Source organism: Corvus cornix, chromosome 1 (genome assembly GCF_000738735.6).
Source record: "Corvus cornix cornix isolate S_Up_H32 chromosome 1, ASM73873v5, whole genome shotgun sequence".
In the NCBI taxonomy this organism is placed as follows: domain Eukaryota; kingdom Metazoa; phylum Chordata; class Aves; order Passeriformes; family Corvidae; genus Corvus; species Corvus cornix.
The window spans coordinates 5,544,720-5,569,985 of NC_046332.1; the positions used below are offsets into that span (position 1 = coordinate 5,544,720).

General features: G+C 42.2%; 1 protein-coding gene across 2 annotated transcripts in view; it reads right to left on the minus strand.

Moving 5' to 3' along the window:
* Positions 1-538: 538 nt before the first annotated feature.
* HTR1F (5-hydroxytryptamine receptor 1F) overlaps positions 539-25,266 on the minus strand; it is a 105,359-nt gene continuing 80,631 nt past the window's right edge. For both annotated transcript variants that reach the window (XM_010399496.4, XM_010399497.4), the window contains one exon: positions 539-4,564. In XM_010399496.4, coding sequence (XP_010397798.1) covers positions 3,429-4,526 — 1,098 coding nt within the window. In that variant the 5' untranslated portion in view covers positions 4,527-4,564 and the 3' untranslated portion in view covers positions 539-3,428. The remainder of the gene's footprint in view (positions 4,565-25,266) is intronic.

The following is a 25,266-nucleotide window of genomic DNA, read 5'->3' on the forward strand; positions in this document are numbered from 1 at the left end:
TCAGCTGCTCCAAATCCAGTTCTCTGGGTGTTGGAAGAAATCTGAACTGATGGGTGGGCAGTGACCAGCAACAGGGAGGGCAGCTGCAGCAGGGATAGCGACCCGGGAAGCTCTGTGCAAACTCGGGAGGAGATGTAAACCCTGTCCCTGAAATACACACAGAGTCTTCTGACAGAGGTGGGAAACCAGACACATTTTTTTCTCTTTGCTGAGACTGAACTCTCACAGGGCACACAGCTACTTGCAAAAAAAATCTTAGCTCCAGTGCTTAAAATCGTGTTCTGTCATGCTCCTTGAACCTGGTGCTAAGGTCCAGTGGATGCTTCATGGGGAGGGAAAGCAGCATCCTGCAGATGTCTTAACCTTTACGCATTTTGAAAGGAGAATTAATGTTTTGTTTTTTTTTTTTTTGGACACATCACATGCATGGATAAATGCTAGAGATGAAATGATACTGTGTGGTGCTGTGTGGGGAGGTGTTTGGCACAGTGAGTTCTGTAAGGGGACGAGTGATGAGTCGCAGTCAGACACCAAGAAATGATAGTCCACAAGCCGCAAGTGCTTTTAATGGAATAACTGCCCACTTGTTTGATCAGATTTCTTGTAGTTGCCTCTCCCACCACTGTGTTGAAGGGCGAGCAGATACAGCTCAGTGAAAACAATACAAAAGAAACCACCCTGCATCTTGAGAAATGTTTAGCAGCTTAATTAGTTTCAGAGTATAATACTGTTAATAGTGCATAAATGACAGCTATTTTCTGTTTATCTACATATGGTTCCTTCTTTGAGCTTCACCCATTATTATTTAAATGAGTATTTTAAGTATCTTTTCTCCTGGAAAGCAGCCCCTATTTTTCCTTCCAATTTGATTTCACAAGATATTGTCAAACATCTTACGAGTAAGAGGATAAACAATATAGTCTGTACTCCAGCAGCCATAAAGGGAGAGGCAGGGGGAGAGGAATGGATTCCCCCAGATACCCAGTGTTATGACTCAGTAAATGTGGGAAACAGAGGTCTTCAAGATTGAATGTTTTAGTGTGCTGCCTCCTGCTAATCTGCTAATCCTTTTAGAAGGCTAAATTTCATGGCTCTTTCTGGAGACAGCGGAGCACAGCTGATGCTTAGAGCGATTTTTTTCTTTCAGCATAATGCAGGCATTGCTGAGGTCACAGGGGCTGCAGAGGCTGTGCTCTGACTGCAATGGTAATAAAGTGTGCTGGCTTGCACTGAGCATGAGCCAATTCCACTCTGTCACATCCTAGTATCTTCGAAATTTAGCTGTGCCACTGCTGTGCTAGATCTCCATGGTATGACAAGTGAGTTTTCCATTAGATTCCTGGCTGTGTTAAAATCCATGGCAAAGCAAATGCACTGTTTCTGGTAGTTCTGAATAGCATTTCATCTGGACCTTGATGTGAAAGCAGAATAGAGTATGTTGCAAGTGACAGAAACAAATTTGTTCAATATCTCAAGTTTCAAACCTTGTCGTCTTGCAGGAAACCCTTTTGACAGCTGCGTCAGCTGGTAGCCAGTGAGCAAAATACAAAAATTATTACAAACTTTTGAGTTTGTAATAGAAAAGAGGGAGAGGGGGAGAGAGAAACAACAGTGATGATTTTTTTTACTGGTGATTTTTCTTTTTTGTCTAATGCAAACCACTGAAAGTCTCTTGGAAGAACAACTGCAAGGGCCAGTGACACCTTTTCCCAGCTAAGGGTGAGCATGGTGCTGTCATGTCTCTGTTCCTTTGTGGTGTTCCTAAGCTGGTGGCCCAGGTTCCAAACTGGAGCACCTTTGCAGGGGATTGCTGCTGCCGACAGTGGGGTTTGTAGTCCCTGTAAGGAGCCTCAAGTCCCTATTCCTCAGAGGCAGCACTGAATGTCTGACAAAGAATTTGAAGCTGGGCTCTTAGTGACATAGCCTGAATCTGTTTGTCCTGAAAACTGCAAAACCTGTCCCTGGGCTTTGGTGTGGCTCTTAACTCCATGGCTTGGCAGCTAGAGCTTGTCAATCAGGATTGACCAAGGTGCTGTCTTTGAGGCCTTGGAAGGGATTTGTTCATAGAGGTTATCTTTGACTAAATAAGTTAGTCAGGGCTGGCAGGAGTTCCTGTAATGCCTTTTTAACTCTGCTGGGAATGGGAATATGCATGGATGCTCTGGGGGAAGGAGGAATTTAGAGGTGAGCTTCCCAGTGAGCATCCCACAAGATCCCCTGCCCAGGTGTGCAATGCATACTGAGGTCACTCCCTCCACCCTTGCTGCAGAAGGTGCTGCACAGCCTTTTCTAGAGACCCATCCTGCCAGCACTGTGGTGTTTTCTCACTTGCTTGGAAAGAGGGAGCACAACCCCAGTGCTCAGGGCAGTCGAGAAAAGGCTCAGAGAGCATCAGGCAACTGAGGATGGAGGGCTAAGCATGCTAAGCTGGAGCTGTCAGCCACAGTTCTTCAAACCTCACTAAGTCACCCTCTGTCAGCAGTGCTCGGCCCCGGCATGAGTTGTGGCTGGGTTTGGTGCTGCAAGTCACAGGCTCCGTGCCTGGCCAGGTGTGAGGACATGGAGAAAGGAGTTCTCATGCTTCTCTCCCTTCTAATATCTCCATGAGGAGAACCAGCTGCTCTTTATGAGCCTTCCCTCCCCAGTGCCCACAGAAGCGGTGTCTCGGAGCACTGGGCACTCTGTGTACCCAGCTCACTGGAGGTGCCCCAGATGTTTGGCTGTTTCCCTTGGGGTTATGCTCACATCTGTTGTGGGTGTGCAGTGTCAGAGGGCTCCCGACACTGGTTTGCTCTGAAACTGGTAATCCATGAGAGCCACTTGCCTGCTGCTGGGGTGCTGTGTTACCCAGGGATGTCCATCCATGGGACAAGGCAGGACAGAAGCTCACTCAGCTGATCGGCATAGGATGATGGTAGATATATTTAAAACTACTACCCGTGGCTGTGAATGGCTTGGCTCTATGCTGCAGGCCTGTGCCAGACTGTTAAAATCATGTTGTCATTCCATGGTATATTTTCTATCTTATATCAGTAGGGTTTAAAACATGTTTGTTTTACTTAACATTTCATTGATGACTGAGGGTTACTTTAAAAAAAGTTTTGTTTCTTTGTCTGCTTCAAGTGTATATTTCCTTCATATTTAATGTAACGCTTCAAGCTAGGCAGCTCTGCAAATCCCAACTGGATCAGAGCCACAATATGCTACCTCTTTTTCTAGAGCAAAACCAAACCCAGATGATCCATCTCTTTAAAACTTGGGCAATTAATGCTCCCAATATTACCTATACAAAAAAAGTCATTGTAATGTAAATGGCAGTGTCCTGGTGCTTTGCCTTAAATACAACAAATGTCATCTCAGTTATATAAATTTATACAGGTTAAAAAACAATGACTATGTTCTCCTTGTACGAACAAAAGCTCTTAAAGTTATTGCCCGCACCGTACAAGCTTCTGGAAGGCTTTCTTGAAATCTTCATTAAAGATTGTGTAGATTAAAGGGTTAACAAGGGAGTTTATATATCCCAGCCATGCTAGGAAATTAGACATGTCTTCTGAGATGTGACATGTTTCACAGGTATTAACAACTACTTCCTTTACAAAAAATGGGAGCCAGCAGATCACAAATGCCCCCAAGATCAAACCCAGCGTCGTTGCTGCCTTTCGCTCTCTTGTGCTGGAGATTCTCTGTTTTTTCCAGGACTTCTCGTGCTTAGATTCAGACCTGGGGCTTCGTAGGGTGATGTTGATTTTATCAGAGTTCACCAGGGGATCTGAAGTCTTCTCCGTTGTGCTGGGCATTGAAGCTGACTTGGTGCTTCTTTCACCTGCATCCAAAAGGACTTGTCCATTCACCCCCTCCTCCCTCACGATCCGGCTGATGCTTCTCCTGTGAAATGTCTTTGCTGCTTTGTAGATCTTGTAGTAAAGGATCAGGATCAAGGCCAGAGGGATGTAGAAGGCGCCAAACGTGGAGTAAATGGTGAAAACAATGTGGTCGTGCTTGATGATGCATTCGTCCTCCCTGCTGGTTGTCTGGTGCCTCCAGAACAAAGGCGGCATGGAGATAAAAATAGATATGATCCACACAACTGCTATCATGATGCCAGCGTGCTTAGGTGTCCTTTTCCGGGCATATTCCACGGCATCCGTGATCGCTCTGTACCGGTCCAAAGCAATGGCGGAGAGATGCAAGATGGAACAAGTGCAGCACGTGATGTCCACGCTCAGCCAAATGTCACACACCACCTGCCCCATGATCCAGGTCTCCTCTACAATGTAGACAATGCTGAAGGGCATCACCAGGACTGCCACAAGGAAGTCAGTCACTGCAAGAGAGCAGATTAGATAGTTGGCGGGGTGGTGGAGCTTTCTTGTCACAATTATTGCAGTCATCACAAGAGAATTGATGGCCGTTGTCATTAGAGCAAGCACAGACAGAGTAATGGAAATGAGAATCTTGGATGTTGCCCATTTGAAAGGTTCTTCTGATGTACTGTTTTGTTCAGTTGAGTTTATTAAATCCATGTTCCCTTTTAAAGATGATCTTTACCCGTAGCAGTTACCTGTTGGAAAAGTAAAAACATTCAGATAGTACCCCCTTGATTTTTGTCATCTTGAAAGACTGCAGGCCCCAAGCTTACAAGAACTTCAGACTTATTAGAAAGTATTCTGGCTCCAAACAGATTTTCCTGGCTAGCCCTATGTGGGATGCTCTGTGTCTGGAACAGGGGCCTCCTTTTTCTCCATGGCCACGCTGTTGAGAAGGGCATGTTTGCATGGCAGGGGAGAGAGGAGTGTGCTGTGGAGCCTGAGAGGACACTGCTCTTCAGCACTTCCAGCCTGGTTCCTCGAGTGGCTAAAAATACTTACTTCCCCTCCAGCTAAAAATACTTACTCTGAATGGTTTTTAGAGGAGTCCTGAAACTGGTTAAATGTGAACAACTTCATCCTAAAGTAGGTACTAATACTGCTTTTAGGCTCATGCTCTCTGCTCCACTAAGCAATGTAATGACTGTTGAAAACATTAATCCAGCAGGCATAATGCTTATTTTCTCATATAAACTCATTTTCCTCCATCAATAACTGACTCATTCCTCATGTATTAGATAAATATGGGATTTCTTAACTGGGACATAATTTTGAAGAGAAAATAGAAATGTGAAACATTGCCGTAAAAACAGGAGAAGAAAAAAATTGCATGATGAAAGTGTCATTTCAGGGTTTTCTCTTATACAGCTCCAAAATGAAGCAGATAAATATGTTTTAAAGCTTCAAATGGTTCACTTATTTTCTAATCGAAGTCCTGTACATAGGTTAGAGTCCTGAGAACACCTCTACTTTTCCTCAAGTTTTGCTGTTCTGGGGTTGCTGCTGAAGAAAACTGCAGAAAACTTGGATGCTACTTGTTCTGCTAATGACTCTCCATGAAAACAGCTTAACTCCTCCTATGGCTCTGCAGGAAGGAAAATGCAGGGAAATACTGCTGAAATAAGTCCTTGGTTGTGTTCTGGGGATACTTTCTTATCAAGAAGCGTTTCTGAGTACCCTGCAGACTGCAGCTGAATTGGAGCTTCCAGCTTTTACTGTGAGTGACAAGCTCTACTCTAAGGAGAATGAGGTTTCATGCTCTTGTGAGTGTTGACCTGCAAGTTCTTGTGTGAGATCTACTTGATGAACACCTAAGTGGGGTTTTCTCTGACAGATTTTTGAGTGTAGTGAGTGAGTTGCACTTGTGTTACATTGGATGCCACATGCAGGGAAATATGTGAAACAAGTGAATAATTTTTCTTTCAGAAATTTGGTCTCATTAACATAACTAAAGCTTTTTGATATTATGCTGGAGTGGTGGAAAAAAGAATTTCATTTACTGTTTATAACCTTGGACCCAGCTCACTCATTTGGTTTGATATTCTAACCTGGGCAGTGCTTAATATGCTACTGACTGCTCAAAAATGTTTTTAGCACTGGTTGACCAACATTTAATTGAACAGAAGCACAAGGAGAGGAAATGTATTTTATGTGGTGATATTTGCAAATGCTGTGCAGATTCTTGTCTTGTACATGAGCTGATCACAATATGTGTGTGCCTTCTGTGTTCCTTTGTCTGAACTTGAAATATACTTTACACACATAAAAATAGATTTTTCATCATGTCAGTGTCACCTTAAAACCTTCTGAATCCACACTAATTGCTAATTTGCAGATATTTTTGTCTATAGCTAGCTGCCTTCTAGGGAAAGAGTAGACACATATACTATTATCTGGTGAGTGTTCAACCTCTGCTAAATAAATCTTCTTTTGCCAGCTTGTACAAATACATGGGGGAAAAAATTTTATTGGGAAAATCTAAGATATCTGTTGATATTCAGCAGTTGACCATACTTTAAAACAGTTACTCATTATGGTTAATCACCTTATAAATGTCTAACTCCTTGGATATTAGTTCTTAATTGCACACAAGCAAGCAAAAAGCAATTTAGAGCTAATGAAAGCTGATTAATTGCTTTTGAAAGATTCTTCAGTTGGAGACCGTGGAGTAAGGAAGATAGTATAGGTAGACTTGTGAAACTGGTGTGTAGGAATAAATAGTTTCCTTCTGCTGCTGTGGTTTGGAGGCTCTTCATAAGAAGCACAGTGGCAGAAATGTGCTGGCTTGCCATGTGCAGTGATTAGGCCTCTCTGTGTGGAGGCAGAGTCATGCAGAGGGCTGTGCTGCTTGGGACTGCCAGTCACAAAATTTGGTGGCTTTCCTGGTCAAGTGGGCTGGGAATCCTTTTTTAACTGGTGGGAATTCGTGCAACTTTACTGCGTGATCATTAATGAAAAAGATAATTTTATAAATACGTGGAGTTGAAGTGTTGGCAGTATTTAAGGACTGCTGCTTCACTCTCTTTTGATGATGGCCAGAATGACCTAATTCTGGATTTTTTTCTTAAGTGGAACTCAGTGCAGTCAGTTGCCATCACTGGCTTCTGTCCTCAGCAAGTGACCAACCCACTTTTAGGAGTATGAAGGATGGTCCTGTAAACAGTGCACCGGATTAGGATGCAGGAGAGCTGGCCTCTGCCCCTCTGCTTTAGCCTTTCCTAGTCCATTTTTGAGCAAATTCATTACAGTGCTTCTGCTAATTCACTGTAAAACAAGTAATTCCCTGGAACCCTAGATTGTTTTTTATTGCTTTCTCTTGGCAGCATGATTTATCTCTTGTGGAATGGGTTTAGTGGTGACTATTTTAAGCATGCAACTATTTTCAGAAGAATTATTCCAGTCCAGATGTTTGTAAGGCTACTTTTATGGAGCTGGCAGCTCAGTGCCGCTCTTGTAGAATCTATCAGCTTATCACTGATAACTCAAATTCCATGGCAGTTGCTCTTGCTGCAGATGGAAGTGTTGTCTTTTATTATTACCTTTTCAATACTCAGCTGTTGTTGGAAAACTCTGGAAAGACTTGAAATTTTGATTGCATTACATTGTCCTGAATTTAAGACTGGTGGAAATGGTGTCTTTTACTTTATTCATTATTTATTTATTTTTATTTATGATTGTTGAAGGAGAGCTCTGTAAATAAAGGAAGCTGCTGTTCACCTAAGATAGCATGCCTCTTATCTTGGACACAGGAATAATATTATTTTTGAGGAACGAACCACTTCTACAAATCTTTTTTTCTTCCCTTCCAGATTTGGCTTGTTAGGGTGACCTGAATGTAAGTACTTCCTTGTCTGTAAACACACAGATATATCATCCTACTGATCGTGTTTAGAAGGCATGGGTGAAAATTCAAAAGTAAACACTGAATTTATCTAGTGGCCACTCAAAGAAAATGGATGTTGTCAGTGTTTCAGTTTTTCCCGAGCATGTGTGTGTGTTATTACGTCCATAACCACCCGTTTGTGACTAAGATTTACAAAACAGCAATGATAGGGATTCCGAGTGTAGACTGAATGACTAGAAATGTACAGCTCTTGAGTTTTGGGCCTGTATCTTCTTTTTAATATTGTTTTAAGCATTGGCAGGGAGAAAACTTGCTGATTAGGGTTGAAGTACTGCCTTCAAATACAAGTTTTCTGAGTGTACTGGGAGGGGCGGGAGAAGGTGTTTGCTTCTTTTCCACGTGGGTTCATTAGCAAAATGTGTCTTAATTAAAAAACAGTGACAGTAGTCAGACAGCAAAATGAGCCAGGGATTGAATTTAGGGTATTTAAACTGCTACAGGCAGCCTTTGTGCTTTAAGTAAACACAAAGTTGTGCCAGGGGCAGAGAAAGCTCCTGCTTTTCCACCTTCCACCAGGCTTCAGCTGGCTTTGGAATGAAACACGTCACTTGCCAGCAGGAATCCCTTGCTCTCTTGGCCACCCTGACCTGCAAGCCAGTTGGAAAGGCCCAGCTTTCTCGTTCTGTGCAAACTGATCCTACAAACTTCTTTTCCTGATTAAAGGGAAGACTACACTTGTTTTCAGCTATTTTGTTTTTATCACCTGTTTCTGTATAGGCCAACCAGATCCTCACTGAAGATAAGGCTAAAATAACCACACAAGGATAGTAGTGCCAGCTTTGTTTGAGATTTAAAATTTTTATAGGGCTTTATAATATGCTTGTAAAAATCCTTCCTAATGTGACTGTGTGTGTTTAGATACTAACCAGGTGATGTACTAATGACAATTATCTTGATCCATCGTATTAAGTGTGAGTAGAGGGAAATATTGCTCCTTTGGATTAAAAAAATCCATTTAAGAAAGACGAGCTTGTACTTGGATCTGATAGGGGACATGTACTTTGAGCTCGAGCCCTGGCATCCCAATAGAGGAGGGAGGGTAGAGGGACACTTTCACTTGATTCTTGGTGTCCTTAAATTCTTTCCTCCCCATAACTCTTGCTAAGGCTCCCAAAGCCACAGTGCATCCCTGGGACAAGGCAGGGAAGGTTTGTAAGAGAAGTTCCTTGCCAGCTGAAGGCTGCTGCAGCAAACCTGCCTTTCCTGGAATGCAAAGTGGATGTCTGTCAGCAGACTGAAGTGAGAAGCAGAAATTACAAGGTTGCCAACTCTCCATACCCAGTCTGCATTTCTGCATGCTTAAAACCTTTTTTTTCGCCTTTTTTCCCCCCCCATATCTGCAACTTAACTTAGAGGTAGAGTTATTTCCAGTTCTTAATCTGTCAGCAAATATTTGAATATGCATGCTGAAGTAATGCTTTGGATTCCCTGTTTGGGTGATGCTGTCCAGTCCATGAGACTGAGCACATTCTGGACCTGAAATGTATCAGCAACTGGAGGAATTATCTTAAAAGCTGTTTAGGTTTTGCTGTATGAGTCTGCACAAACTGGAGTTATTTATAATTTCCACTTGTAAAAGGTCACAACAGACCTAGAAACACAGGTGACAAATACCTAAAAAATTATAGATAAATCAATTGAACTAATATCAACTAAAGATAATGTGGAATTCTGTCTCCCAAGCGTGTCTCAGAAGAAGCATGGGCAAATAAATATGCTTTGCAGCATGCCCTGAATATCAATATGAGACATGAAGGAAACAAATCTGAGTCCTGGAGAATAGGTACCTCCAGGTCTGAGCACAGGCACTTTGATTTCTTACAGAATGGCAAAGGAAAGTCCACTTCTGTGCCTTGACCCTGGATTTCGTGATTTCTTAGCTGTGCTACAGTCTTAAAAGTCCTTCTGTTGGCAAAATGATGTGCTGCAGTGTGCTTTGTGTCAGACACAACAAAGGTTATGCTTGCTTTAATTTTCTGGATGTCTCTTTAAATTATTTCAGCCAGCAGAAATAACTCCAAATGGCTGAAGTGACAAAGTCTGATAGACTTAGCCCTGAAAATTACCGCCCCAAATGTCTGCTCTGTCATGTTATTGCTGCTGGAGCAAAAGAAGTAGGTAGTGCTTCCACTGAAGCAGCTGAAATGCAAAGTCTGAAGCCTTGCTCGAGCTGCCAGGGAAGGGGAATTTGCCCTCTGCCACTGGATGCCAGCAAGAGAGATGCAAGCGCCAACTCCAGCAAGGTTGGAATGAAGACAGTGCTCTCTGGTAAAAGAGGGGCACTGGAATAGCTCTGTCCTCATCTTCCTGGTGTATTTAACTCACCTGCATGCTTCCCTACTGTACAAACTCCTCTGACACATCTCCCTGCAGGAGGCTTTGGTCCTTGCTTCTTTACTTCATGAGCATTACCAAGCACTCCATGTTCTCCCATCTGCAAAATACCAGACTCCTCAAGCCCAAACATGACACCCTCACAGAACAGAGATTCCCATGCCTCTGTCACAGCAGGGCAGCTCCTCCTTGCCTCTGGTATTTCAAAGGTGTCACTGCAGCTGGGAAGATGCCCCTTGGGCTTTAAGCTCAGCTGGGTAACCATGAGCAGAGCTCTCAGCCAAGCCTCTCTGAGGAGCAGGATTGCTGCATGGGTAGGATTAGGCTGTGATTCCTTTGCCATGCTCTCTGCTTGTGTCTCTAGGACTGCAGTGTAGTCCCAGGCTGCTTGTCAGGAGGATCCCTTCCCTGCTTGTTGTCATCCTATCTGTAGCAACCACTGCATCTGCTTATGTGGAAGAATGTGATGTTCAGAGGGTAATTATGCATTCCTTGCTGCTTCTAATGTTGAAGCTAAGGTTTGGCTTTCTGTCTCCTTTTGGAAAATTAGTCACTCGCCCATGTTTGCTCCTTATTGCATGTCCCTCAGCCATCTGTTTTAATCTAGCTGAGGGGTGTGGGGGGGAGGCAAGCCAGCTTCTGGGAGGAAGGGAAGGAGAAGCGGCAAGAACGCAGGATGATGGACTTGCTTATATAACACATGACTACCAAATCCAGCTTCAGTTCTTGGGTGGTCACAGAGTGAACCTGTTATGATTTGATCATTTTTGGCTGGAGAGAGAAAATTTCGTTCCCCTATTCATAATTCTGCAGAAGAGACGACACTGATTTGTTTTTATGATTCACTAGCTGAAGGGATTTGGTTTCCTCTCTTATTTGAGGCTGGCCTGAATCCCTGGTCCAGACCTCTCAGAATAATGGCCTGGCTAGTTGTCTGTTGTGTTGTACATGTTGTGGAAGAGCTCCAGAGGATCAGGTCCTGGACAATAGTGCCCATGGGAGCTGCTTCCTGCAGTCCTCTCTGCTGATGGTGTTCATAGCTGTGTCAATAAATAAATATATGTGAGAAATAGAGTCTGAGCACCCCATCCTGCAGTGCGAGCTCCACGCTGAGCAGAATGGCACTATCACAATGGCCAGTGTTCCATACAGACAAAACCCCATGTAAACATGTGGTCACCATCCTGTTCTTAGAGGCACATATCCCCTTGGACTTGTGGTTGGGATCTGAACTTGAGCCCTCCCTATCATAAGTGGGCCACCCACTTCCTATCCCCTTACTCTTTGGCATCCATTCTTTGTTTAGTTTGGATCTAACATGGCCTGAAATGTTCCATTCAACCAAAAATTTTATGTATTAGGAAAAGATGTTTAAAATTTTTATTTTAGTCCTGGTGAAGAAAAAGCGGGGTTCCTCTTTGTTTTTATCTGAAAGTGTTTTTCTTTTTTTCTTTTTTTTTTTTTTTGGATTGGCAGTGAATCAAAGAAGTGACTAATCACCCATTTTTTTAATCTGGTTTGCACCACTAGTTTCTTACTAGGGAGGAGTGGCTTGTTTTCATTGTTATCAACTAAATTTGTACACAGGGTTGAAAATGCACAATGGCTTTGCCTGTGTTCCAAAATACTGCCTTTTTGGGTAAGGAACCCATGGGAATCACAACGCAGTGCTGGAGTAAGGAGGTTGAGAGGTAGTTTTAGTTCGCTTGAACCCTCATAAAATGCAACCTTGCTTCTCCCACTTCCCACTTATCCTTATAATTTGAGGCCATGTGTTCTTTGACAGCCCTCTGAAAACAATTGTGTGCGCAGCTGTAAGTCACAAACCTCCTTCACTGACAGGCCTCCCTCTGAAACCATTTTACAAGGAGGTTCAGCAACAAAACAATCAGTATTTTCAAATGTGTGCCTGGAAATGATCTCTATTTAAATCTATATTGTAAGAAAACATAATTTTCAAACTATATGCATGTCCAACAGCTGGGGAATTATTTCTCTGCTGTGTGATCACCAGGACAACTTTTGAGGGAGAATTCGTCTCAGAAGAGTTTGGTGGAAGAGGAGTGAAGGCAACGCGTCCCCATGCTCCTCCTCTGGGATTCTGTGTGGCACAAGAACAGCACAAGTCTGTGGCTAATTACTTACAATTAAGCAAGATGGCAAAATTCACTTAATCTTTAATCTCATCTCTGACTAGTTTTTGGAGACTGATGCTATTTTAGATAATATTTGTCTTACCACATATTTCCCTGTGTCATTTGTCTTTGTTCTAATCCTCACCTGATCATCTTAGAGGCTGAAGGTCTTTTTCCGTTGATCTTACTATCTGTATGGTATGGGATAACCCTACCAGATGTAAGCTCTGCACTGGATTTTGTTAAACAGCACTTCTGTAACATTTCCTTTATCAGGACTAACTGAGACAATTCAGGCTATTTCCCCTGAATGATGTGCATGTAGCCCTGGCCAAGAAGTGCTTCAAGCAAAACAAACAAAACAGTCCTTAAAGCTGATGATTTTGGAAGAGGGTGGGATATTAAGAGCATCAACCTTTTAAAGGAAGTAGAACTCAGAATGGTTTTTTTTTGCCCAGTCTCCACGGGAAAGACAGAAAGGAAAGCTGCCAGAAAAGCAGGAAGAATTTGTAGAAAGGTTCCTCAAAGTGATGCATCCACAGCACAGGATTTTGTTGTGGAGGAATGTTTGTTTTTTTTTTCAGACAATGCTTTTCTGCCAGAGGATGCCAGCCTGCCTTGCTGTGATGACTTCCACTTGCCTTGATGACTTGTACACTTAGGCTGGGGGCTGTCTTTCTAAGATTCAGATTCTGTGCCTTCTGACATAGGTTTATACTGAAGAGGACATGGTTTTTGCTATACTCTGCACAGGGTGCCACAGTGTTGGTAATACAATACAGACAACTATTCTTGTTACTGCTTTCTCCTGCATGGAGGCAGAGCATTAATGTGGACAGGTAGCTGATCAGATTTTCCATTAGCACCACAGGATAACCAGGAAGTCCTCATTTGCTACTTTCGTGTGCTTTTCCAGTTGTGTGGTGTTTTTGTTTTGGTTTGGTTTTTTTCTTTCTTTTTCCCTGTTTGTTTGTTTGGTTTTACTTATTTTTTTTTTAGGGATTTAAATCCTAGCATTGACACAACTGAATATTTTAGGCAGAAGAATTATGTTCACTCAGTGAATTGGCATAAATGCTAAGGCAGAAACCCCATTTTTTCAAGGGCTGTTTAAACCATCTGCGTCTTGAGATCTGGGATGCAGCTAGGCTGGCAAAAGTTCTTGAGTGCAGATTGGGCTTTAGCTTTCCTTCTTTTCAGAGTTTCCAACTACTCTGCAGCTCTTGAGCATGCCTTTCTCTTTACTTCAGTTTCTTATTGCACTGCAATGTGATTCTCTTTAAAAGCACCGGTATTAGGCAGAAAAGTCCTATGAATCCAAGTGTGTGGTGAGGAGAGCTGTGGAGATAGGGGAGAGGACATCACATGGAAGGGTTGTGAGGAGCACTTGAAGGAAGTGGAATGGCTGGGAAGGAGGGGTGCTGGAGTAACCACTGCTTAGTATTTGGATGTGTTTGTATCCCACACTGCTGCTGAATTGCGTTGAAATGACACAAATACAGCTATTTCTTTGAAGAACTAAGACGTATCAAGTAGCACATCCGCGTGGGGCAGTGGAAGTCAGCGTGTGGGATTTCTGAGATTTCTGGCAGGTTTCCTTGGCTCAGTGAGTGTCTGCAGCAGTGAGGATAAAAGGAAGGCAAACTGGAGCAGCTGCCACCAGCCCAGACTGGCAGCTGGTCTGGAAATGACTTGTGTGTGGTCAGGACTGGGAGCCCAGCAAAATCTCCCAAGATCTTATTTTGGCAGATAATAACTGTCTCTGTGGTCAGCTGCCATCACAGCTTGATGAATAATTCCTGGAAACATTCAGCCTTGGGTATATTTTTAGGGGTACAACACTTTCCAGAAAGCTTGTAGCAGCAGGACAGTGTGTAAAAAGTGTCCAAACACAGAAATAAGGATTTATCTTCCTTAGGAAGCTTCCTGGACCTGCCAGGTCTCTTGTTGTAGATGCTGTGATTACTAAATCAGCTCTTAAGCCCTCTAATGCTTTGTGAACTCATTTTCATTTCTGATAGGAAAATAACAGACTGTCACACGCGACTTTTTTCCTTTGCATAATTCAGATGTAGTTGTGACACTTGACACACAGCACAGATGACTGTGAATGGCTCCTTAAAATTTAAATAGATGACTCAGAATTAATTATGAAAACCAACCTTATAGTTGTCCCAGGAATTCAGTACAGATTATCATTGTCTAAGATGATCACCCAGCTTCAGTTGATCCCCAAAACTTCTCATTGATAAAGCAGTTAAAGAATCTCAAATGATAGCCTAAGGAAGTATTTCCAAAGTTTCAAATTTTTTTTTTTTTTCTGCTGTTGATTTGGTTTTTTTCCTTTGAGAATCTATCAATGTTGGCTTTCTAAGATCTTCTAAAATGAAACTTTGTTATATTTAAAGCCTTCAGCGCTGTATAAAAGTTTAGGTACAACTTTGTCCTAGGGATTCTTGTAGGCAGCACTTCAGCTCTTTGTTTCCTGAGTAAGAAAAATCTATGCAGTTTCAGAAGAGGCTTGTGAAAATCTAACTTTAGATTTAGATTGTAATCATAACATAAAGAAGAAATAATCCTAGCAGGTGATTTTTGCTTAAGTTTTATGCTGAGAAAATGAACTTTGTGTTTTTATATGATAGGAATGTTTCTTTGGAAACCTGGTGCACGCTTGCAATGTATCTCAGTGTATTTCACAATGACTGTTTAAAAGAAGCTGTTTGACAGTACTTGCACATGATAACATGAAATATTAGTTTGGTGGTGGAGAGAAGCATTAAACAGACTGTGTCATTGCCCAGATCCACAGAAGGAACATCAGTGCTCTGAACTGCTGCAGGAGAGTTCAGAAAACCTCAGTGGATTCTCTGCAATTGCAGGCTTTCCATGGCCCCTGTCGTTTCTGAGAGACATCAAGATTGTAAGATGTGCTTTCACATAATAACATGGTAAAAAGCAAGAGTAAAGGACAGAGGCAAGTGGTTAAAGTGCTGATCTTCAGAGACTGGAACAGGCCTGGAAAAATCAAAGGTGAGCCCTTGCTTCTGCATGATCTGGCCTGTTTGTTATGTATGGGAGCAACACTGTTGGAAATGCTGGATTTCCCTGGATTGCTTACAGCCCAATTGTCACATTGGGAAACTGCAGGATTTCTCTATGGGCTATACCATGAAAAACTATTTTTCTACCAGGGGATTGGAAAAGACCAAATTATAACTTCAAAGCTGTCTGCTCAAAAACGCTTTTTCAATTTTAACCTTTGAAGCTCCTGAAACTTATGGAATAAGGCTTTTAACTTTTTAACATCAATGTACTCTTGACAAGCAATGAGAACTGTAGTGCAGGTTCTCACATTGTTTGTCCTTGTGTAGGTGCACATGTGTATATTGCATCATATTTTTTCCCATCACTTCTGTATTTTCTATTTTAAGGAGTCATAATTGAAAACTACATTTCCTCAGTGTTCAAAATGCTTCCTTGCTCTTTGAAGCTGAAGAATGTTAAAATGTTAACCCTTCTGGAGAGGAGCAATGAACAGATTCAGGGAAGTGCCCACTTCCGTATAATCCCTTGGGGTTTTTTTCTCATTTCAATTTTTCCCATGTTTGGCCACTAAATGCTGACATTGCGTTCTGTGATTCTTTTTCCTCTTTGTTTCTTGATTCATGATCTTTAGGGTGTAACTAGTTCATATATATCCATTATTGTCCCTCCTAGTCCCAAGGTTTAGAGGCTTTCTTAGAAAAGCAAAGGTGGTTATAGATGCATACATTAGGAGGATGCTCTCTCTAATCACTTGACCTGAGTATCTAAGGCTTCAAAAAAGAGTGAAGACAAATAGCCAGATCACCAGCTGTTGGAACAGTAAAAATGAATGAGATTGCCAACATTCGAAGAAATTATACGTATTTTTACTTGGAAGCTCCATCTGTTTGTACTTGCTTAGCTCTGGGATTTGAGGTTGAAAAGTTCCAACACGATTAGCTATAACTTTTGGCTCTGCTGTTACTTGAGCTCAATTGCAAGATTATTATCCTTTCTGATAATTCAGATGGATTGTTTTAGACCCAGACAAGCAATTGCAGTATTTTCCACCTGCAAAGAGTTTACTCGGGTTTCTTTGTTCTCTCTGTTTCTGATAATGCCTCCTAATGAAAAGAAAAAAAACCATTAGGACCTAATTTAGGCCATGCAGCAAACTTTATCCTAAAATCTTTGAATTTGTTGTGTGGGAAATAACACAGTGTTATGCACTTACACATTTTCTTTTGATTACTGCAGTATGACCTGGTTTGACCACAATATTGATCGTCAATATTCTCTACTTGCTAGATAATAGGCAGCACTATGTGGAAGAAAACTGCAAAAGCATATAACCATTTATTCATCAATTATTCTAAGTCCAAATCTAAATTTTAGTTTGAAAAAAACCCCCTACAACAGACAGTATAGGAGCTCCCAGAAAGTTTGTGATTCGAGGTAGTGTTGTAGGAGGTAAAAATGCTCCAATGCCCTGAAGTCCTTGCTTCCCTATTATTTTCAGCTAGTAGTGGAAAAAATGCTGCAGACCTTTAAATACCATGAAGGTTTCTCTTATCTCAGTTGGAGATAAGATATTTTGTGGAAAGCAGGTGCAAAAGAGCACTGAAGAAAGAAGCAAAAAACCCCCCAAGCCTAAGAAAAAAACAAGCAAACAGAAAACAACAAAAAACCACGACAACAAACCAACCTCCCCAAATAAAATTTGACTATGTCTTAGAACCATCAAATATGGCACAGGATCATTAGATTGACCTTTTGTTATGATGAAAAGCATTGCTGTAAGATGTTTTTCAGCTGTATTTAATGGGATCAGTATGTTTATGCTCCTTATTACGCTGAAATGGATAAAGATTTTAATTTAGATAAATGGGTACCGTACATGGTCTGCTGTTGTGTGTGGGGGGTTTTATATAACTGCTGCTTTTATGTTGGCTTCTGACTTCTGTGATGATTAACAGATAATTACTTTTCCTGTAGTGAGCAGTGCTGGAGTTGGGTGGCAGGAAGGAATTACGTTCTTTGTGTGAATGTTGCAGCAGGAGTGGTGGAGCTGCTGTCCATGTGGGTAATCCCAGGCAGAAGCAGCTGCCTCTGCCCAGCTCAGAGAACTTGGCTGCCCTTCTTGATTTGCCTCTGCCTGATTTACAGAACTGTGTCAAAATGTGCCTCTTCAGGCTTGTGAATCAGACGAATCTGTTTAAATGCTAGAGGTTGATATTCAGTTAGGAGCTGATATTGGTGCCAAAACTGTTTTAGAAAGGTCCTTGTTGGATACGGGGGAAGGCCAATACAAATCAAGCAACCATGCTCGCCCCTTCCTGCCTCCCTGAACTGATTTCTGTCTTCTGTACCAGGGCTCCTGCTTGCCACCTTGGTATCCACCTGGCATGCCCAGGATCCCACATGCCCTGCAATGTCCAGCAGCTGGTGCCAAGCAGGGTGGTGGGATCCCTGCTGTTCCTTGGTGACTGCTAGGAAATCATGTTTCATGAGGTACTAGGAGATCTTGGTGAGTGAATGACTTCAGTGTCTCTGTGTGTAAAATGGACAATCCAGCATTTGTGCTTCGTAAATGCATTGAAATGTAAACGTATTGAAAAGTGTCAGCTCTGCAGGCAGTCCCGGGATGGAAAGATTCAATTAAGGTGTAAAATGCACTTAGGCTAGAAAGTATCCAACTCAAATAATCTGTTACAGCTTCCACTTCTTCTTCCTTCAGCCTGAGTGTGGGCTGGTTTAATTACAGCCATTTAATTTCATCAAAGGTTGCTCAGATGCCATGGTGTGGAGTGCCTGTAGTGACCCCCAGAAAGCTGTGCTGCAGAACCACTCGAAAATAGCAATGCTCAGTATTTACAGGTGTCAGCACAGTCAAATGCTTGCACTTTGCTCGAGGTAACCTTTTCAAAGACAAGTGATGATTAGAAGTTTGGGTCTCTGAAGCGGTGAATAGCTGAAGTCTCAGGGAGCTGCTATCAGTTGTTCAGGGACACAGCAGGTCCTCCTTTCTTCTTCTGTCATCCCCTCCTGTTTGCATAATGAAATGCAGCCAAAAGGGGGTTTGTTCATCAGATGCTTTGAACACAAGGCAATTATTTATCAGTCCTTTTCTCCCAGTAATTTCTTTACAGCTGGAAAAAGAGATGCACTCCAGCCAGTGTTCCTTGCCCTGTGCCACTGACAGTCTCGTACATGGTTTTCTATGTCTGGCTGAACAATTGCCAGATGAAGGCTTAGGGTCTGTAAGCCTTAATAGGCTTTAAGATAAGAGCTGTTTGATTGTTACTTAGTAATGCATTTTTTCCAGCCTAATATGATTAAACATCTTTTACTGCCGTGATTGTTGTTACAGAATACCCGGAAGGAGGATATAGAGCTGTCTTTGAATTACAAGAAGTTGGTGTCTTTGTGGCTCCTCTTTTGCTCACATGTAAGAGTAGGGAAGAGGTGCTTTTCACCTTTTTTTAACTGATGGGAGTGTGCTTTCTTCAGTTTTTGTGTGGGTGAGAAGTATGCCTGAGAGGGAAGCTGGGCTGCGTCAGTGACAGTATTATGCTAACAGGAGTCTGCAGAATAATTGCTGAGGAGAGACATCCGTTTAGGAAATTGGTAGCGGGGGGCTCTTAATTTCCTTGACTCTGTGGCACGACAAAGTTATTTTCCAGTCTGAAACTGAAGGAAGTATTTGGATTTTTGACTGCAACTGTACGAGACGCTCATAAGAACAATAATAATAACAGCAGTTACTTCTTCAGGCTTCTTCCTCTCCATGTGTTGGCTGCATTGCAGGTTGCTAATAAAAGTGGTGTTATAGATTGCAATGGCTTATATGTGGGAATAGGTCTTTTTATATTCTTAGTTCACCATGGATGATGTTTACTGCACTTGGACTTTAAAAGCAGTTATGTAAAACCAGCAAAAGGTGTGTCAGAGGAAAAGCAATCGACTTTGAAAACTTTTCATAAGCTGTGTTATTAAGTATTTATCTGTGTGGTCTCAGAGCAGGTAGTCTAAAAAGTAACTGCCTTTAAGAATGTCATAAATGCTGCTTGGGGCTGCTGGGAGAGCACTATTTGGATCACTTATCTATCAAAACAAGAGACTGATGAGCACAGGAACTTTCTTCTAACTACAGTAAAAATGTCACTCTGAGCAGTTCTTGCCGTTTCAAGCCTTTGCTTTTCATTTAAAATTCTACTGCCATTTGATCAGAACATTAAAGGCATGTTCAAATTCTGTGTCCTGTTCAATCAGGATATTTTTATTCCTATATGCATGCTTCAGATTCTAGAGAATTAACAATTCAGTTGGTAGGGAGTGAGGAATCCACATGCCTCCTTCTGGACCTGGTTTTGTGTGGTTAGAAATTATATTTTATTGGCTATAAAGAAGCTTTTAGTGCTAATGCTGCAGTCATATATAGGAGAGTTTTTCAAAAAACAACAACCATACTACCTTATTTATTCACTTCAGCCAAAAGTCATAGATTCAGCTGCTTGCTTTTCCTAAAGCTCTGTTTATGACCAGAGAAAAGCTCATAAAGATCTCCTATTCTCCATGAAACTGGATAAAGAACCTCATGCACCAATTTCTTGAGAAAGCCTTTCAACATCTAGGTGATTTCCTGTATACCTTTAAAGAACATTTCATCTTGCCTAGATATTTAAATCAAATGAGTTGCAACCTTAGGAAATGTTATCGCTAAGTATCTAAAATGGAAGTGATTTAAAGGAATTAAGTGTAGTTAAATAGTATTTGCCTACTCTAATATATTGCAAACACTGTGTCAGGAACTGTATTTGCCTGTTTAATTGTATTTTCAATACTTAGGCTTAATGGTGCACCTGTTCATCTAGACACTACAGCAATTTTCCTACCTGTTTATATGGATTTAATGAAATAAACCTTCTCTATCGAGGAGACATAGTCCTTCTTTCAGCACATAGAATTATGACACTATTGATGAGTGGCAACAGAAAATTCACATGCATATAATTTTAATTATCCATTTTTCATGTGTTTGGACTTCTGGATTGCCAGCAAACCATGGCAGTTAAATTGATTTTTTTTTTAGTTTTTTTTTTTTTTTCATTAACCACTCAGATGTTTGATAATATCAGCAATACAGTGTCTAGAAGTAGGGAGAGAAGTTGTACATTTCCTGGCCTCCCATTTCCTTCCTCATCAACTAGAAACACAGACACCAGTGAAGTTAAAGACAAGATTTTGCCTTTTTGCTTTAGCTGCAAAGAAATGTAAAAAATGGATGACCTAATGCCACAGGAGAGATAGAATAAGTACTTTCCTTTTGCTCTAGTGGCAAAAGTGTCTTAAAGTAAAGCCGAGCTCAGACCCCTGGTTCATAGAGCTTTTAGGGCATCTTTCCCTGCAATTTGACCAAATGCTCCCATTTGGCTGCCTTTCCCCCAATCCATACCCCTTGGCAGCAGCGAGTTGGTCACATTTCCCAGTCTGCAAGGAGTCTGAGCAATGAGCACCGTCCATTAGTTCTGCAGCAGAGAACCCAGCAGCAAATCCTTCCTGATGCATCTCCTGGGGAGGAGCTTTGCTTCTCAGGTCCACTGCTTCTGATCTGTCAGGTAGAAGTCCAGCCTAAACACACCGAAAGGTTACAGAGGACTTGGTGAGCTCCTGCTTGAACTTCACGGGGTGATTTACTAAGCCTGGAGAGCCATATGGAAACGTGATGGGTGTGTAGGATGCTGAGAATCTGTTTGAGACAGGGAGCTTACCATTAAGAATGACATTCTGGTGTCAGTGGCACTTTGCATTTATAAGGTTTATCATCTTATAAAGCAATTATGGTTTCACCTAGGTGTGGTAGTGTAGAAGGGTTTTTGAAGGTGCAAGCTGGAGTCCGGGGTGCAAGCACTTTGTACCGGTGCTTGGGAGCCTTGATGCACAGGGTGAGCTGAAATCACATGCTGATTGATCCTGTTAATAGATCCATCACAATCCCCCTGCCAAAAGGTGCCTCCTCCCAGGAGAATCCATCTAAGTGCCTTAAAATTCTAAGAGCATGGATTCAGACATGGCAAATCAAAATGTTCACCATGACTTGTATAAAGCTGCAGTAATTTTCTTAGTTGCTAGTGAACAAGAGAGCAGAGGGTAAGTAACTTAAAGATAATTTAGCTGGCCAGCAGCTGTAAACTTCTCTCCAAGTAAAGCCAGTGAAAAAATTCTTAGACTAAGTACTTCTTTGTGTGCTTCAGGGTAATAAGGCAGAAGGAGGCCCTTGGGTTTTCTTCTAGCCAAGGCAGAGGTACAGGTCGAGAATCTCTTACATAAAAAGGTGTAGCGCAAGGATGTATCTGTGAATGATAATTTTTGTAGAATTTCTTTCCAAGTCTTACATTTTCTATTAAGAATTTTTTTTTTTCCAGAAACCAGAGTGTGGCTGAAAATAACTGTGCCTCAAAGGGCTGTAATCTCCCCCTTCTCAAGTTAACTTGGGGCTTAACTCGAAAGTTGATCCCTTTTCCATTTCACATGGCTGAGGTTAAACTGTGGCACATATTTGATTCCAGTGCTGCTGGCAAGAGCTATTGTTTGAATGCAGTGGGACCAGAAAAGAGGCTTTTCTGCCAAGCATGACAGATGACCCAGCACCAGATGAGGCATCACCAGTGTTGTTCTGGGCTAGATTTTCCTTGCCACAAAGGGATCTGGCATTATCTTTAGTGAACTTGGCACCTCAGGACGCAAAGCATGCATGTGAATTTCAGGAAGGAAAGTTGGAGCAATCTGTGTAGTTGGTAGACTGCCTTCAAGCACACTGAACGTTGTCAGCTTCCTCTCTTAGGCTGAGCTTTATCCCCATGCTGCGCACTGAGCTCGTGTTTCTGAGCAGAGGCTACATGAAGGATTAAAAGTAACAGCAATTTTTTCTGTTGGAGAAAGGTGTCCCTAGGCTTAAGCTCCTGGTATTGGAGAAAGATCCACAGCTGACATTCATTCTTACACAGTGGTACCTTGCTTGAGTGTATGGACAAACCAAAACCTGTCTGGTCTGTCTTTGCACTGCTGGCACTGGACTTGGGAATTGGGAAGGTCAGATAGTCCCCAAAGCGACCTCTCTCTGTTCCCTCTGGGAAACTGCCATTTATAAGCTGGAGAGGAATGGCCCTAGCAGCCACCCATATTATAAATCCCAAAGGGACAGGCTTCAGGGAGCACCCTGTCTCCTTGTTTGTACTGGTCAAAAGGATGAAAAGCAGTCACTCAGGAGGCGTGTGGGAGTGGCAGCTGCCTCATGCGCCTCTAGTGTGGCTGGAGGTGGTGTTTGTCCATTGCTCCTTCATCTGTGAACTGTGGCTTGAAAACCCCATGGGGAAGCTCAGAGAAGCTTTTCTTCCAGGAGGGCCTTCTGCTGTGTTCAAAATTAAAAAGTACCATGCTGGAGCATTAGAGAGCAAGCTGGAAGTAAATTACAACAAATCAATTAGCTACAAGTGCTATTCAGAGAGTTTTGGATTGAAATAAGCACCTAAGAGCATGAAGTATTCTGTCAAATCACTGAACATAAGGGTGAAAAATGGAGGAAGCCCATTTTAGTACACATGTTCAGCCACATTAATTAGAGCAAACTGATGATTTTCTTCTGCTGGGAAATGTTGAGTCTGTACTCTCAAAAGAAAAGCAGCTCTTTAGAGGAAGAACTCTCCAGCAGGTTATTGTGTACAGGCTCCCCTTATGGCTATGTGAGATTTCACTACCTGTGTGTCATGCTCCGCATTGGGAGCAAGTAACATTTTAAACCACAAATGGTGGGATTTAACTGACTAAATCCAGCCATCTACTCCTGAATTCTCACCCTACGCAGAGAAGCAGTCATCTCTAGGGCAGAGTTATTCTCAGCCTGAAGTAGCTGTCTCAGTTGAGTCAGGTGAATTATGCCTGGGGGTGCTTATTGCTCCACACTGATTGTAAAGGGAGCCTGGGAAGACTGACTCAGATAGAGCAGTGCGCACTGTGGCCCTCTAGAGCTAAAGGAAACAAACCCTGGCCAAGATATCAACGGTAGAAAGCTGACAGATAAGATTTCCAAGCAGAACATTTATCATATCCGCTGTGGTGTTAGACAGTGGCCAGAGAAGTTTGTAGAAATGACATGAACATTTCAGAGCTGAGGTGTGGTTCATCAGTGAAGATAACCAACAGAGCAGGGCATGCAAGGAGCACTTTTTAGGATGTTTGTAGTAATGTCAACACTGAGATGACATCGCTGGGGAATTTATCCCATTGGGCTTCACCAGCTGTCTTAACACCCTTGTAGGAGGCAACTCAGTGGAAAAGCAAGAGAACTTAGGCTTCAGCTCATTTCAGCCTGCTTGTGTTACTCTTATGAGATAGGTGCTTTCCTGTAATACTTCTGGCATTAAAATTCTCCTTTTCCCTTTCTCTTCTAGTTGGAAAATTGTATATGGTGCCACTTGGATTTTATCTTCTTGGCAATAATCAGTTTCTCATAAATGGGAATATGGAAATACAAGATGTGAGGCAATGGCCCAATTTATGGAACTAAAGATCTTTCAGTGAGTCTTCAACAACATAATTACAATCTCAAAGAATTTATATATCTTTAAAATGTATCATGGACATTGGGATGTGTTGAAGGCCTGTGTCTAGCTCAGCAAAAGTTTGCTATTTCCCTATATTAAACTGTAAAAGCACTTCTAACTTCAAGGACATGGAACTGCAAGCTGCTAAATATATATATATTTTTTGAACCAATATGTGTCTCTATAAAAACAATGAATTGTGACTGCCTTCTCATCTTGTGCAAAGAACAATAAGTCTTAGAAGGTAGAAGCTTTAAAGATTGGTACTTAATTAGAAAGTGTCCTAAATGAAAAGTCAGCATTTTAATAAATTTCCTCCAGGATGAGAGAAGTGCCTCTCAAAGGAAATTGCAGCAGATGTGTGAGTATTTGGGATCACTGGGGAGACCTTGGCATTTGAAGGCAGAGAACTTTAACTGTGAAGCCTTTGCTTGGTAGTTCTAAGGAAGGTGTCTGTGTGCAAACACTGTGTGTGTATAACATTGAAGAATGTCTATAAACATACAGATATATAGGGATGTTTATACACACAAAAACATCCCAAAACAATCCCCCCCAAGAAAAAGGAATAGGCATCTTTCTGAATAGCACAGGTGGGTGGGAGGGGAGGTGGTAACAGAAGTTCTTGTAGGGTTTTGTGAGGAAACAGCACAGCCCGAAAGGGACACCTGGAAACAGAGATGGGACCCCTGATGCCAGGGCTGGGCACATTGCATAAAATCACCCTTTGCTGCCTCCTGCGTTACTAGTGGGAATTCTGAGAGTTTGGTGCATGCCATGGGTCCTTGAGAAAGCAAAAGCTGTCAGGTATGGAGGGGAGTGGGGAATTTCGCCCCAGCAGTTGTTCTGTGGTCCTCTTGGACACGATGGCTTGGTGTTCCCAGCTTGTGGATTCCAGCCTTCCCTGGGCCAGGTGAGGTGCAGCGAGGAGGCACCTGTTCCTCCTGCCCTGCTGCCTCCACCTGCTGTATCCACAGCACTGTGAGGAGGTCTAATGGGGCAGGCTTGGAGCCATCCTCCTCCTGTGGGCTTTGGTTACCTCACTCCTCCCACACCAATGCCGTTGGGAGTAATTTCCAATAACTGCCACATCCTTCGTCCTAAGTGATCCATGAATAACTTGGAAAAGCTCCTTTGGGCCATTATTTTAAACTGGCAGTTGTGAGTGATGCTGCCATAGGAAGCTGGTACACAGTGTCTTGCACTCTCTGTATGACCTGGCTGATTCAATTTGCTGGTGCTTGCAATGGGCTTCAAGGGACTTTGATACTTCATCTGTGCTTGAAGTCATGTTTGTTCCAAGCATTTTTTGTAATTGCACAGTTACAGAAAGTTACTTTTGGTAATGAATGCTGCTAGACTGGCTTCCCCGTAGTTTCAGTTAAGACTAGTTTTCT